The sequence below is a fragment of the Vipera berus genome (assembly GCF_964194415.1).
Source record: "Vipera berus genome assembly, chromosome: 3".
NCBI lineage: Eukaryota > Metazoa > Chordata > Lepidosauria > Squamata > Viperidae > Vipera > Vipera berus.
In genome coordinates this window covers 203883986-203900566 of record NC_138204.1, presented here as the reverse complement: position 1 = coordinate 203900566, position 16581 = coordinate 203883986, and the positions used below count along the sequence as shown (strand labels likewise).

At 45.3% G+C, this 16581-nt stretch overlaps 1 protein-coding gene across 1 annotated transcript; it reads right to left on the bottom strand.

Moving 5' to 3' along the window:
- Positions 1–197: 197 nt before the first annotated feature.
- RNF139 (ring finger protein 139) lies at positions 198–8673 on the bottom strand. The gene is made up of 2 exons (XM_081324455.1): positions 8231–8673; positions 198–2251 (listed from the first exon to the last, which is right to left on the bottom strand). The coding sequence occupies exons 1-2, from the start codon at positions 8412–8414 to the stop codon at positions 459–461; spliced, it is 1977 nt and encodes a 658-aa protein (XP_081180581.1). The 5' UTR covers positions 8415–8673; the 3' UTR covers positions 198–458.
- Positions 8674–16581: the final 7908 nt, after the last annotated feature.

The following is a 16581-nucleotide window of genomic DNA, read 5'->3' as shown; positions in this document are numbered from 1 at the left end:
GTTATGATTTCAAACAGAATGTTTTTTAACTTTTGTCCAGGGTTGAAATGAAGAGGGATTGAAATGTCCCTCTTTATGGCATTCCATTTTTTTTATCTTAAAAGCCATTGGCTTTTAAACTATCAAAACGTGAGAGGCTTTGGATATAACATACACACCATAATTTCATCTTAATTAAGGAGTGTTTTGTTCGGCTTCTTAAAAAAATAGGTGAAAACATTTTATTCCATGTACAATAATGTACATAAAGTTTCAAAGTGGTCGCAAAAGAGACCAGCATTAATACCAGCCATATTTACAGTAGCACATCACAGTAAACTGACAACTCATTCACAGATTCAACATTTTGGACATCGCGTTCTTGTGCTTAGTGGATGAAGGGAAGCTTTTATTCCAATGCTGAACGCCACAAAACACCCATGGGGCTCAGGATTTGCCATTTTAATTCGAGCACAAGATCAGGGTTGGTACTGAGAGGGCTGCTCGGGTACTGTGGCACTAGACTGAGCTGAGCTCTCTGCCTCTTCCTCGCTCTCCGTACTCTCGTCATTTAGTTCGTCTTCAGCAGCAGCCGCTTCTCCCCAGGCGGGATTTTCATCAGGGGCGACGAAGGCGTTGTTGTTGGACAGATTGGGGTTCTCCTTCTCGTCAATGTCAACTTTCTGATGGCACATTGGGCAGGTCTCCTGGATGTAAAGCCATTTCCGAAGGCAAAGCGCATGGAAGTAATGGTTGCACGGAGTAATGCGGGCGGACGTCGTAAATTCGTGGTAACAGATGGCACACACGTCATCTATGTCCTGCAATCGCTCTCCTTTGACCTCCGGGAGGGAGTTGATTTTCTTTACAGCTGTCCTGCGATTTATGAATGTCTTCCAGCCATTCTTCGCTTGCAGGTAAATGTTGAAGTAGGCATGCAGACACATCATACAAGCCCGTATTTTGCTTCCTGATTCAAAGACCATGGTGTAAGCACCGTTGCCAAACATTATTACTCCAAATACAAATTCAATGATATTGCCCGTCGACCTAACATAGTAGACGTAATCATCCAGCTTCTCCCATAAAACATTATAGTAGCCGTCGATCATGAACAGTACGTACACAGTGATAGAAACAATGACCTTGAGGCAGAGTTCCACACAGAAGGCTGTCACGGCAAACAGCCACGTATTTAGTGCATAGTGATGCCAGAGGATATAGCTAAGCAAAATCGGGAGGAGGAAGAGGCAAGCGGAGACAAAAAGCACGGGGAAGTGTCTGCGGAGCGAGGAGACGTGGGAGGCACTCAGGGACATGAGTACAGGGTCAGTCATGCCGTGGATAAAATGCAGCACTGCCGTCAGCAAAAGGCACATGTTTCGACTTAAGCGGACCAGTCTCTCCTCCGGCTTTAGCCCACTTAAGCCAGTCTGGAGGGCTAAAATAAAAAACAAGACTGGCGCCACAAAACCAAGCCTCCGATCGTCCTCATCTGTGGAGCCAATAAAGGCCAAAATCCCCAGCCCCAGATAATGAGCCACCGATGAAATTACAGCACTCATGCCTAAGACGGTTAATGTGGAATCGCATCCGCTGATGATAAGGCTGCAAAGTAACTCCCAGAAATTGTCCCAAGTAATCGTGTAGAATTTCATGCTTGGATCCATTTCTGTCGCTTTAATGACGTAAAGCAGCATGGCAGCTTGAATTACGAGTCTCGATAACCAAAAAACCCGCAACACGTCTGGAAAGCGAATCCTTTTCCACGTGTCTTCCAGCAACAATTGTAATCCATAAATGCGATACATGTGCCTTATGAGAAGATAGACATACCTTGTGGAATAGTAGACCCATTTCATTTTAGTAAATAAAATAGCCAGGCTGTGTAATGTCAAAATGGAACCCGATGCAAAGACTAAAATCTGCCTGAAGTGCAAAGGTAAATCAAAGATCAAGCCTACGATGGGAAGCAATAAATCCAGGATGATTAGCTGAGAATATATGGAGTCAATATTTAAAAGCACGACATAACCAATCCCAAAGGCAAGCTGAAGGACAGAGAGTGCCATCCATAAGGAAGGTCCTTTATGAGGAAGGAGCTGAACTCCAAAAGGTGTTGTATAATAGGCACTGTGGAAGTTTATGTGCAAAAAAGCGTAATAGTTCACCAACACTGACGTTGCAGCTAGCAGGAAAGCACAGCTGATCATGTAAAACTTGAAAAGCGATCGTTGTGACAGAATCAGGACAACGGTGGACGCCAAGATTCCTACAGGAAAAAAAGAAAGTAGTAGTTAACTTATGTGCATATTTTTCAAGCATATTCTGTTAGTGGTTGCAAATGTTGAACACTTAATTCACTGAACAGAGAAGCAAATCCCAATAGACCAGAATTTTAAATTATGTATGTGCTTCCTCCAAACAATTGAAAAGCATGCTATGATACTGACTGAACAAGTGGATGGCAGCAGTTAAGTACAGTAATTACATCTATTCCACTGTGATCCCCCTATCTAACAAGTCCAATGTTTGTGGTAAATATGGGATAGAAGAAAAGAGTTAGAAGTTCAAATCTGGGACCTATCTTTGTCCAAACTGAGCGGTACAGAGTGAACTGGTGTCAGATGATGCCTGAGTTAAACAGATTTTTTTTAAAAAAAATTGACAAATCTTAATATGTATTATACAGGACACTTTATGATTCTACAGAAAGGTAAATAGAAAAATTGGAACATATCACGTGCAAGGCAGTACAATAATTATACCGTGATTCATACTGCATCCTGTTAATTGCCTGCTACACTTGAGCATTTTTCTTAACAGATGCTATATATTTTTTGTGAATGTGGGGCAGACATACACATATGTTTGTTTCCAAGCTTATGTCTATAAATTACATATACAACTGATTTAATATCCATTCGGTAGGCCACCAGGTATGCCAAATTACTAAATCATTTCATTTTATAATCTGACTGAACCACCTTAGAACTAACCACCAAATCAAAGAGAGGGCAAGGATCACCCACAAATTTGCTCCATGCAGAATCTCCCTAAAAAGTGACTGTAAAATACAGTAGTTATCTCCGGTTCTGGGAGCAAGGGAGTGGAAACATGTTGTCTAGGCCAGGGGGCCCCAATCCCTGGTCCGTGGACCAGCACCCCCTCCGGTCCATGGAAAAACCTCTTTCCACAGAACCAGTCCTTGGTGTGCAAAATAATAAGCAGGCATATACATAGAATGAAGGCTATTGGTAGGCACATTGGTTTGTGCTTAAATTGTAAGCCGCCCTGAGTCTTTGGAGAAGGGCAGGATATAAATGGGATTAAAATAAAAAATAAAAAATAAATAAAAGGTTGGGAGCTACTTGGAGCCTTGGTGGAGCAGTGGGCTAATGCCTCCTTAAGTAACACCAGCTGCCTGCAATTAGTGCAGGTTCGCATCCCACCAGGCTCAAGGTTGACTCAGCCTTCCATCCTTCCGAGGTAGGTAAAATGAGGACCCAGATTGTTGGGGGCAATTAAGCTGACTTTGTAATAATGCCGCTTGGGGTGTGTGTGTGAAAGCCCTAATAAGCAGGCATATACATAGAATGAAGGCTACTGCTAAGCTTGTAAGCCGCCCTGAGTCTTCAAAGAAGGGCGGGATATAAATGGAATTAAAATAAAATAAATAAATAAATATACATAAGGGGTATATGAGGGATCTGGTATCAGGGTGCATTATTGTGATAAAATATTCCCCTTATTTTGAGGGGGTTCCCTTCATGTTTGTTTGCTAATGCTTGCTGACTTCCTGGAGAGACCATGCTTAAACTATTACAGCTAGTGAAAAAGATTTCTTCATATCTTTATTTAAAGTTGCAGGTAGATCAGAGGCAGTTGGGGTGATTGTGTGAGAAGGTTAAAAGGGGGTGTGTGTGTCATAAAGGTACTTTTATTCTTCCAACAATTTCTTAGAGAAAGTGATAAAATTATGACATGGATTTATTTAAGATTAAAATATATATGTCACTTTCTGGTAGCTGGACTGTATGAGTTTTTTATAATTTGATCATTAAAAGGGATGAGATACATAAAGATTTTTTTAAAAAAAATTAAAGGCATTAAGTTACTGAAATTGTTTATACTTATCTAGAGGGAGGTTCAAAGTAATCTTTTAGATGTATTTTTCTTATTTTTTCCTATCTATTTCCACTTTTTTCTTTTTATATTTTTCTTAGTTTTAATTAGACTTTTATCTCTATACTTCTAAACTTGAATGAAACTATAATAGAACATAGAATATCAGAGTTGGAAAATAAAAAGAAGCTCGCACTTCTTCTCACTTAAAGTAACTTTCAATTATATGGCTATTTTTTATTTATTTATGGTTACTGAAGATTTTACATAGATCAAAAGACAAATGTAAAGTAAGAGCTAGAAGTGAAAGAAGAACATGGCAGCCATGAACATTGACAAACCTTTATTGGTTCAGGACAGAAGCAGGAAGAACATATTTCTACAAGTTTTGCAACGCACCAGGCTGTAACAGGATAAGGCTTGGCAACATAACTCAGATTTCTTATAAGCCTTAAGAGAACACAATTTCCTAACATACAATTGCGGATGAAAATCTGGATCTTGCCTCAGAAGGAAGCATTTGCAAAGCGACACGATTTTTGCTTTAAACTTGCCTTCCATGTATCTAGAAACTAAAAGTTGACACAAACCCTACTTCTGTTGTTACCTTCCATAATTATTTTTGCCTTATGAATGCCAATTCAAACAATCTTAAATATCTATTAGGAACTAAACAAAATTTACATGAAATTTATCCAGGCTTGTCTCATGAGTCACAGCTGCAGAAAATTACATTAATTCCCAGAAGAGGGGTGGTGCCCAGGTAGTCCTCAACTTACAACCATAATGGAGGCCGGCAATTACAGTCATAATGGTCGTAAAGTGGAGCATGTGACCAACCTGATTTTGCAATCTTTTTTGCAGCGGTTGTTAAGCGAACCCATTGTTCGCTATGGGGCATTTTTGTCAGAAATCAGGAGTACATGCCAGTTTTTGACAAAAATGTTGTAAATTGTGGTCACGTGACCATGGGCTGTTGCAAGCGGTCATAAATGTGAGCCGGATGCCAAGTACCTAAAAATGCAGTCAAATGATTGCTGAGGGGTGGCCGTTGGAATTTCAGAACCAGGTTGTGTAAAATATCTTTTGGGAGGGTTAGGGTTCCATCGTAACTCTGAACGGTCGTAAGTCAAAGACTACTTGAACCCAAATCTTCCAACTTGAGTCAGTAGTGCCTTTTACAACTTCTTAATAAATCCAGGAATAACCCTTCCTTCCGAATCAAAGCTGGTGAAACATCCATGATTAGATGCAGTAGCCCTCAATTAACAATAACCGGAACTGGAATTTCTATTGCTAAGCAATGCTATCATAAAGCACAACATCACACAACCACAGCAATGGGGACTGCCCAATCCCAGCTTGGACTATCCTAGCCTCCAGCCTCAGTAAGCTCTCCTCCTCTTGAACTCCCCGCTCTTCCCTTTTTTACTCCCCTCCCTCCATCGTTGCCCTTTGGGCACTCTTCGCAGTGATGGCGGAGCCTGCAGTGCTGGGGCTCAAGTAAAGCTCCAACAGTCTCAGCTACCACCATCACTGACCCTCTACTTCAGCCCCGCCGCCACTATGAGCACCACCAGTGATAATTGCTGGTCCCAGCCTACCCCACTGCCAGCCACCTCTGCTGCCCTCCATCTCCCAGCTAACCTTTGCCATCTACTTCTTCCTACTGCTGAGGTTGCACCTAGCCTGCCCCTTTCTTCCTGAGGCAGCGTAAGGCCTTCTCTGAAACTTGCATGTCCTTCTCCTAGCCATGTATGGCCTTTCTGTGAAGTTTCTGGTATCTTCTGAAGCCTGGCAAGAGGGCCAGGTGCTTGTCATTAGCAGAGGAAGATGGCGAAGGTCAGCTGGGAACAGCAGGCCGGTCAAAATGGCAGAGACCAGAGGTCAAATAGGTGGGTGGGGTAAATTGAAGTACCCCTATGATCGTTAAGCGTCAGTGGGATGCCAAGTGCCCAATTTTTGATCATGTGACCTTGCAGGCACTACAATGGCCATAACTTTAGGGACTGGATCCTAAATACCATTTATTCAGCGCCACCGCCACTTCAAACAGTTGCTGAACAAACGGTCGTTAACTGAGGCCTAACGGCAATACCTAATGCAGTCTGGATTTCATTGCCACAAGCTGAAGTTTCAGCAACAAAACTTGCCAAGGTTAGTTTATAGATCATGATGTAAATTCAGAGAAAGCTAGTCATGCTTCAGCCCTGCGCCCTTCATTTCAGAGGTGGCAAAACATGCTTAAGTATTTTGCCATAAGGCCTCTTACTGATACATAGTTTAGATTCAAACACAACTGCAACCCACTACACAGGTTACCTACATGATAATCCCAACAAATCACAGGTGTTACTTCTGAACAGACATGGATAGGTTTGTAAGGTAAAAGACACACAATGGTTTGATTCTACTTGTTCTAGTCCAAGATTTTATACCAGGGGTGGGCAACCTCGGCTCTTTTATGACTCATGGACTTCAACTCCCAGAATTCCTCAGCCAGCCAAGCTGGCTCAGGAATTCTGGGAGTTGAAGTCCATGAGTCATAAAAGAGCCGAGGTTGCCTACCCGTTTTATACCATCAGGGTAAAGTGACTGTCCACAACTCCAGGAGGCAAGTTATTCCGCTGACTGTTCTCACTGTCAGAAAATTTGTTCTTACTTCTAAATTTGATGTAATAAGCTTCCACCCATTATTTTTAATCCTCCCCTCTGGGGCATTGGAGAATAAGTCAATCCCTTTCCTCAAGCAAAGTCCTGCCAAGAATATTTTGTGGAGTAAACAATTATGCCTATTTGCTTATGTAACCATCTACAGTCTTTGCTTTCTAACAGACAAGTATTACCAGTTTTCAAATACTCAATTTCAGATAATTCAAATTAAATTAAAAACGTAAGAAAAAAAGAGGGAAACGAGAAGTTTCTTATCTTTGGAACTTCTCTTTCTACCTGAAGCCTATTAAATTGAATTATCAACAGAAGCTACATCCATTTTTCCTTACCCACCATCTCTTACAAAGGCTTTACAGATAACACTCTATTTATCTCCTAATCCTCTCGAGAAAATAACCATTTGCACATAGTTCACAAGGGGAACTAATCATAAGCTGACTTTGTAATAATGCCGTTTGGGGTGTGTGTGAAAGCCCTAATAAGCAGGCATATACATAGAATGAAGGCTACTGCTAAGCTTGTAAGCCGCCCTGAGTCTTCGGAGAAGGGCGGGATATACATGGAATTAAAATAAAATAAATAAATTTACACGGCGCTCCTAACAAAGATTATCCAGTAATGGACCAAGTAAATTTCATTTAGCCAGAAATTCGTTTTCGAAGCACTTGTGACAAAGCTTCCTAATCGTACAAATGACATATTTTGATGAGATTTATAATTCCAGCACTTCCTCCTCCTCCTCCTTCCTCCTTTCCTTCGGGAAAGGGCGGTATATAAATCTAATAAAATCTAAATCTAAAATCTCCACCACCACCAAAACACAACACATCTATGTTAAAGAGTTTCTGGCCTGAGCGGCCCTTTGCCACCCCGTGACTGTATCCTCCTTTAGGCAAAAAAAAAAATAAACCAAAATGGGAGCGTCCCAAGAGTGACTCGGGAGATCTGAACGCAGGTTGCACGAGGAAAAAAAAAAAGGTGGCAAATACAAACAACGCCACAACCCCCGACCCGCCAAGAGGAGGCCGCCTGGCTTGTCATCCTCTGAGCGCCCTTGACATTCCCGATCCCAAAGGCTTGAACCATGACACTTCTCCAGACTTGTTTGTCCACTGGTCGTTTCAACACCTATTTATAGGGACGCTGGGAATGGGGAAATGCAAAAGGGAGGGTAGTGCCAGCCAGGCCGAAGCTGCCCGGGATAAAAGTGATCGGGGGTGGGTGGGTAGAGGGGAAACACTTTCTGCAAGCCGCTCTCCCCTCCTCCTCTGCCCCAGTGAAAGAGGCGAGAAGGGCCAGCCAGAGCGTCCACGTTCACACGTGACAGTGGAAATCGAGAGGGGGAGAACGGGGAAGAGAGGGGGGGCATTCCGGCCGACACCATTTCCCCAGCCACCCCCCCACCCCCGACTTCCGCCAGGCCGGGCCAGGCCGGGCCGGAGAGGGAGCTCACCCAGCAGCCGCAGCAGCCCTCCGAGGAAGCCGGCCCAGAAGGAGTCACTGGAGAAGACCGGGGGCGAGTTGAAGATGGTGTCGATGAAGAAGAGGGTGGGCACCCGCAGCATCACCTCCACGCCGACCCGGAGCCGCGGGCCCAGCAGCTCTGGCGGCGGCTGAAGGGGGCCCGGGGCCGCCATCCCCGAGTCCCCGCCGCCTCCTGTCCGTCTCTGGGCGGCTGGCGGGGAAGAGGTAGAGAAAGGGGAGGGTGATGATGGTGGTGGTGGCGGCGGCGGCGGCGGCGTCGGCAGCAGCGAGGGCTGATGCTGCTTCTAACGGCCCCGGCTGGCTTCGCTTTCCCCGCCAGCCGCGTGGGAGCCCACCCGCGTGGTCGCCGCGCGTGAGGTCGCCGGCGCCGCCATTGCGCCCGGCTCCTCTTCGCCTCCCGCCCTCCCGCCCTCCCTCCGCCGCCTTCGACGCCGCCTCGCGCCGAGCAGCCAGCGCGCGCCCCCTGCGGCGGCGGCACCAATGACGTCGCCGGCGGCGCCCGAGAGACGCCCCTGCGCGGCGAGGGGGCGGGGCCTCGGCGTCCTCCGTCACAAAGATAGGCCCCGCCCCTTCCCAGGAGGAGGGGGGGGAGGAGGGAGGAGGAGGTTCGTGCTGGTTTTTTCCTTTCTCGTTCCGACTCTGGCGGCGCCTGCTCCGTATTTATTTATTTTATTTTTATTTTAATTCCATGTATATCCCGCCCTTCTCCGAAGACTCAGGGCGGCTTACAAGCTTAGCAGTAGCCTTCATTCTATGTACATGCCTGCTTATTAGGGCTTTCACACACACACACCCCCAAGCGGCATTATTACAAAGTCAGCTTAATTGTCCCCAACAATGAGTAACAGAGGGGGGAAGGGACCTTGTAGGTGGGTCATCCAGTCCGAACCCGCCTAAACCTCTTGCCTAAACCCGTGTTCGAAGCTTTCCTCCACTTATTCCAGGGGTCTTCAAACTCGGCCCTTTAATGACTCGTGGACTTCAACTCCCAGAATTCCTCAGCCAGCATGCCTGGCTGAGGAATTCTGGGAGTTGAAGTCCACGAGTCATAAAACGGCCGAGTTTGAAGACCCTTGATTTATTCAGAGGACCTTAAGGGTTACTCTTGGGTGGAGGAGGCGTTATCGCTTTCCCATCCCGTTGGAAGGGCAGCGATGAGCCCGGGAGTGATGAGTCTCCCTCTCTTGTTGGTGAACCTCCAAGGAACCGAGAAAGAAGCCTAATGGGACTCTCTCGTTATTTTATATATAATGGTACATATTTACATATATACATAAACATACATACATACATACAGGCAGGGCTTTTTTCCTCATAGAACGCTCAGAACGGAGTGCCAGCACCTTTTTTGGATGGAACCTTGTAGGGTAGGCAAGGCAGGTTGTATGACATGTGTGAGTTCCGGCACCTTTTTCTTTTACAAAAAAAGCACTGCATGCAGGGCTTTTTTTTCTAAAAAAAAAGGTGCTGGAACTCTCATCTTGGTGGGTGCAGGAGGCGGGGTGGGGGGGCACGAGGGGTCTTGGTGGCGGGCTGCCCCCCCCCACCCCGAGCAGGTGCAGTGGGAGCAGCGGGGCTGCGTGGGGCGGGCCAGGTGATGCGTGGCGGGCCAGGTAATGCGTGGCGGGCCAGGTAATGCAGGGCGGGCCAGGTGATGCAGGGCGAGGCAACGGGTGGCGCAGGTCAGCCACCAGCCTGGCTGCCACGGGTGAGCACAACAAGTGAGTGCACACGGACTCCGCAGAGCCCACCTCCCGCTCCTCGTCCTCTCTTACTTACCTAGTTGAGATGGTGGAGTTGGGCAGCAGGGAGGGATGCAAACATCCTGCCAACTCACCTTCGCCGCAGACAACTTGCCGGTGCAACGTTTGTCGGCCGGGTCTTTTGGCACCCTCAGCAGCAATTCCTATTGGCTTTCGAGTAGCATAGCTTGTGGGTGGGAGAGAGGGAGTAGCATAGCTTGTGCAAAAGCTTTTTTTTTGGCGCAAAAAAAAGGTGCCGGAAGGCCATTCAGAGCGTTCTTCTGAAAGGCTCTAAAGATATGGTTTTGCCAGTGGGCATGGCAATCCCAGAGGGACGTGGTGGGTCAGTGGGTTAGGATGCTGAGCTTGTCGATCAGGTCGGCAGTTTGGCAGGTCGAATCCTGAGTGCCGTGTAACAGAGTGAGCGCCTGTTACTCGTCCCAGCTTCTGCCAACCTAGCAGTTCGAAAGCACGTAAAAATGCAAGTAGAAAAATAGGGACCACTACGGTGGGAAGGTAACAGCGCTCCGTGCGCCTTTGGCATCCAGTCATGCCGGCCACATGACCACGGAGACGTCCTCGGACAAGCGCTGGCTCTTCGGCTTTGAAACGAAGATGAGCACCGGCCCCTAGAGTTGGAAACGACTAGCACGCATGTGCGGGGGAACCTTTACCTTTACTTTTATGGCAATCCCACATTGATATGGAGCCCATCAAATTTTGTTTGAATGTTGTCGCCAGAGGAATATGATTGTTTTAGGTTTTGTATTAGGGTTTTATTTCTGTGTAAGCCATCCAGAGTCACCATGAGTGAGTTGGGCGAGGGCAGTGAATAAATCTGGAATTTTGAGAGCATGTGGGCACACTCACAAAATGGCTGCCATTGGGTGGGAGTGCCTATTCAGAAATGATTGCTATGGTGGCAATGGCCAGGTCAGAAAGGAAATGGGTAAGCTTCTCTGCCACCCTTTCTAGCTCTTGATGATACTCCAATTTGAATTGCTTCCTTTTTCGGGCAGGCAGGCACATTTGCAAACAAAACATGGTTTGTAGCCAACCAACATTTTATTTCCCAGGAATGGCCGTTGGCCCAGAAGCACTTTTATGAATAACAGTTATGCTGGACACTTGTTCTTTGCTTTCCGGCATGCTCACTTTCCATCTTTTTTTTCTAATTAAAAATTAGAAATTACTGGGTTTTTTTAAAAAAAATGAAAAGGTGAAAATCAAAAATTTTAGACCACCAAAGGAATAGCAAAACAAGTACCTTAAGGTGCTTAAATTGTGACAAGTGTCCCATGAGGACTAGTTCATTAATACAGCAGCCACAACACTGAAGCAGCTTAATAAAAAAAAATAGTGGATTGAAAATGAAGAGTATCATCATAAGCCATTAAACAAATTATAATTTAAAAACTTTTAAGGCAGAGCCGTGAAAGTAGCATATTACTTTGGTTGCTTGGCTGGCAATGTATTTTATTAACCAGAACACTAACATTAGGGACTGATCTAGTGCGTAATTTTTCCCCCAAGGTCATATGTGGGCTGATTTACTTTGGAACTTCCATCTAAATTATACTCTTTCTCACTTTCCTCTCTCTTTCCTTCTGTCTTTTTCTGCTTTGTTTTTGCTTCTCTCCTCTTTTTGTTGGCTAAACCTTTCCTTCCTCCCTCCCTCCTTTTTTTCTCCTTCCCTCCCTCCCTCTCTTCCTCCCTCCTTTGTTTCTCCTTCTTCTTCCTTCTCTCCTCCCTCCCTCTCTTCCTCCTTTCTTTCTCATTCCTTTCTCTCCCTTCTTCCTTCTTTCCTCCCTCCTTTGTTTCTCCTTCCTCTTCCTTCTCTCCTCCCTCCCTCTCTTCCTCCTTTCTTTCTCATTCCTTTCTCTTCTTCTATCCTCCCTCGCTTCTTTCCTCCCTTTCTTTCTCCTTCTTTCCTCTCCCTCTCCCTCCTTTCTTTTTCATTCCTTTCCTTCTCTTCCTTCCTCCCTCCCTCCCTTCCTTCTTCCCTTCCTCCATCCCTCCTTCCCTTCCTTCTTTCCTCCCTCCTTTCTCTTCTTCTTTCCTTCCTCCCTTCTTTCCCCTTCTTTCTCTCCTCTCCCTCTTCCTCCTTTCTTTTTCATTCCTTTCCTTCTCTTCCTTCCTCCCTCCCTTCCTTCTTCCCTTCCTCCATCCCTCCTTCCCTTCCTTCTTTCCTCCCTCCCTCCTTTCTTTCTCCTTCTCACTCCCTCCCTCTCTTCTTCCTTTCTTTCTCATTCCTTCCCTTCTTTCTTCCCTCGCGAGATCTTCCTTATTCCTCACTTGCTCACCATCTCTCTCAGTCTGTGGCAAATATTTCAAAAAGCAGCCTAGTAACATCTTTCCAACTAAGGAATTTGATTAAAAGGCAGAAACTTTAATGGCGGGACAGCCAAACTAGCTCCTCCTTCCTTGCCTTCCTAAGGGCAGCCCCAGACCCCCAGCCCACTGTCCCTGTCCAAAGCTCATTACTCTGCTGCTCCTGTCTCAAGACCCAGGTGCCACCCGAAAAACGGCGGCACCAAGAAGGATGAGAGCAGCAGAAATTCCCAAAGAGCACTGGCTGCTACTATGCCATTCTCTTCCAGGACTGCTTGCCATCTCCCAGCTTCCGTATCTTTGAGACCTTCAGTCCTTTGGCCTTCTTATTGGACAATGTTCTCAGCAGTTAGGAAGTCTCACTGTGAGCCAAGAAAATGACTTGGAAGGCTATATTTGCTGTGATCCAGTCTGCCCAAATGTCACTTAGCTTTCAGAACAGTTTCGGTAAACCTACTAATTAGGTAAAGGTAAAGGTTCCCCCGCACATGCGTGCTAGTCGTTTCCGACTCTAGGGGCCGGTGCTCATCTCCGTTTCAAAGCCGAAGAGCCAGCGCTTGTACGAGGACATCTCCGTGGTCATGTGGCCGGCATGACTAGACGCCAAAGGCGCACGGAACGCTGTTACCTTCCCACCGTAGTGGCCCCTATTTTTATTATTTATTTATTTATTTTACTAAATTTATATGCCGCCCTTCTCCCTAAGGACTCAGGGCGGCACACAACAATAAAAATTAAAAACATAAAATAGAAAATTTTACGACTTGCATTTTTACGTGCTTTCGAACTGCTAGGTTGGCAGAAGCTGGGACGAGTAACAGGCGCTCACTCTGTTACGCGGCACTCAGGATTTGACCCGCCAAACTGTCGACCTTCTGATCGACAGGCTCAGCATCCTAACCCACTGAGTCACCGCGTCCCTTTCACTAATTAGGTACCTCCCACCATTTCTCTTCTTCTAGCAATACATGGGACATTCACATCCTTTTCAAAGTATCTTGGTATCTACCTGTGCATATATCCAGTTTTATTCATTGCTTTTGCCTTGGGTTTAGCAACAAGAACATATTTCAACCATTTGGAAACACTCTGAATTTCCCTAATTTAAAGAAAGGACTTTGTTTCTTCTCAGATTTGTGAATCTTGAATAATGAGTATATCTAGTTTAAGGGCACAAACTACTATGAATCAGGAAGTCTAGCTGCCTGAAAATAAACTATAATTATAGGAATCATTGTTGTTCCATTCAGTCAAAGCTGCTGACTCATGATGACACTAATAACTAAGAGTATTATCTTAAGAAATTTATTCATATTTGGTAAGGGTGAAAAGTCCACATGAAGTCTGGGAAAGATTTGCGAGCAGAAAAATTGTTCTGTCAGCTTGGATACATGCCAATACATGTGAAACTACATACTGGAGTCATTTCAGTGTAGATCAATAATACTGGGGTTGATTAGGGAATAGGATCTCTTGGATACTTACCTGAATATCTACTCAATTGCCAAAATAAAAAAAAGCCTATGATTGGGCAGTTCTAATAATATCCATCTTGCTTTAGCAAAATCATGTACAGGTAGTCCTCGGCTTACAACTGTTTAGTGACCATAGTTACAGTGGCACTGAGAAGTGACTTATGACTGTGTTTCACATTTACAACCATTGCAGGATCCCCATGGTCACATGATCAAAATTTGGATGCTTGTCAGCAGTTCTTCCTTTCTTTCTGTCCTATACCCATCTTAGTGTTTCACATTCTTGTTCTCAGGAATCAGCTCCCATTTGGGGTGTATTAACAGAATAAAAGAGTTGGAAGGGGCCTTGGAGGTCTTATAGTCCAAGCCCCTGCTCAGATAAATGGTTGTCCAATCTCTTCTGAAAAACCTCCAGTGTTGGAGCACCCACAACTTTTGGAGGCAAGTCGTTCCACTGATCAATTGTTCTGTTTATGTGTTTTTATTTTGTTATTAGAGGCTGTAAAATATGTAGACTTGGGACTTGTATATAGAACAATTGTGTAAGAAACAAAGAAACAATAGCAAATAATGAGCTCTGAAATTTTCCGTAATATTGTAAATATTTAATGGTGTCCTTGCTTTTTTTCTTCTTCCTTGATTGCCACTAGGTGGCAGATTTAATTCACGCGTAAATAAATATGATTATTACAGTGAAATTTATGAAGGCAGGACAAGAAGCAACGGATGGAAACTAATCAAGGAGAGAAGCAACTTAGAACTAAGGAGAAACTTCCTGACAGTTAGAACAATTAACCAGTGGAACAACCTGCCTCCAGAAGTTGTGAATGCTCCAACACTGGAAGTTTTTAAGAAGAGACTGGACTAGGGGAGACATGACAGCAGTGTTGCAATATTTGAGAGGCTGCCATAAAGAAGAGAGGGTCAACCCAATCTCGACCCAAAGGCAGGACAAGAAGCAATGGATGGAAACTAATCAAGGAGAGAAGCAACTTAGAACTAAGGAGAAACTTCCTGATAGTGAGAACAATTAACCAGTGGAACTGCTTGCTTCCTGACTGAGGAATTGCGTGCCTGACTGAGGAATTCTGGGAGTTGATGTCCACAAGTCATAAAAGGGCCAAGTTTGAAGAACCCTGTGTTAGAGTAATTCTACAGGTAGTCCTCGACTTATGACAATTGAAACCAGAATTTCCATTGCTAAACACAGTGAATGTTAAGTGATTCACTTCCAATTTTATGACCTTTTTTTAACACAGTTGTTAAACGAGTCACTGCAGTTGTTAAGTGAATCACACAGTCATTAAGCAAACCCAACTCCCCCCCCCGTTGACTTGGCTTGCAGAAGCCAGCTGGGAAGTTTGCAAATTGTGATCTCACGGCCCCAGTACTCTGCAACTGTCACAAATACACACCAGTTGCCACGGGCCCAAATTCTGATCACGTGACCACAGGGGGTGCTGCAACGGTTGTTAAGTGGGAGGACTGGTCGTAAGTAATTTTTTTTCCCCAGTGTTGTAACTTTGAATGGTTGCTACACAAATAGTTGTAAGTTGAGGACCACCTGTAGGGACTACCACCATTTGGGAAATCAGGAAGGCTGCCAATGTGCCCAAAATCTCAAGGTTTGGAAAATGATTTAAAGTAAGGCAGGCCACTTCAGTGAAGGGTTCCAAGCATGTATTACTAGCAAGAAGAAATGTAAGTCAACTTTTGGGAACATTTGACACTGCTTCCTCCATTTTTGTAATAATACAAAAAAATAATAATACAAAAAAAATATTAAGTAACCTTAAATCTAGGAATCAATTAAATCAGAGTACTTCTACCAATGAAGGAGAATATTTGTAGCTCGGGGGAAATGAGGGGTCCTTGGTGCTCTCTGAGCTTGCTTGTTTTCTTGCAGACATTTCATTACCCAACTAGGTAATATCATCAGTGCTGCTAAGGAGTGCGGTTTGCTGTCGGTTTATATTCTGGTGCAGTGATGGAGAACCTTTTAGAGACCGAGTGCCCAAACTGCAACCTAAACCTCACTTATTTATCACTGGGTGCTGGATGGGCATGGCCTACTGGGTGGGCGTGGCTGGCATGGGCATGGTCTACTGGGTAAGTGTGGCCAGCTCGACGTCACTTGTGTCAGGGGCACTTGTGTTGGGCTGGGCAGGACTGGGCCAGATCTGAGGGTCTCCGGCGGAGGGGGGATGGGACCGGGGCAAGTGCTGGGGCATGGTCCACTGGAGGAGCCTCACTGATATTAAAGGTGGTGGGGGAAGAGATGACATTAAAGGTGGGGGAAGAGATGATATTAAAGGTGGTAGGGAAAGATAATATTTAAGGTGGTGGGGAAAGATAATATTAAAGGTGGTGGGGAAGAGATGATATTAAAGGGGAGTGAGGAGTGCCTGCACTTTATATTTAAAACTACCCTTTAATTTCAACTCAAGCCAATCTGGGCAGCAGAAGCATTTTCCAAGCCTCTGGACTCGCATTCATGGCCGTGAGGCGATTTTGGGGTGTGCCAGTGGCCCAATTCAGGCTCCAGAGGCCTGGAAAATGCTTCTGCCCCCGGATCTAGGGCTGCAGAGAGATTTTCCACCCCACCCATGGCCGATCTGGATGGCAGAAGCATTTTCCAGGCCTCCAGAGCCTGGATCCAGCTGCTGGGGTGCTACAAAAATTGTTCCAGAGGCTTACCTGGACTCCTGCTGGCAGCTGCCTCCACCATCCAGCCCGGATCTGCCCAGCAGCTCTTGCGGCTGCTCCCTGAC

Excerpts from the sequence above, each read along its gene's own strand:
- RNF139 (XM_081324455.1), bottom strand. The coding sequence starts at position 8,414 with ATGGCGGCCCCGGGCCCCCTTCAGCCGCCGCCAGAGCTGCTGGGCCCG. Across the intron at positions 2,252-8,230 it reads AGGGCTGCTGCGGCTGCTGG|GAATCTTGGCGTCCACCGTT; the intron begins GTGAGCTCCCTC and ends TTTTTCCTGTAG.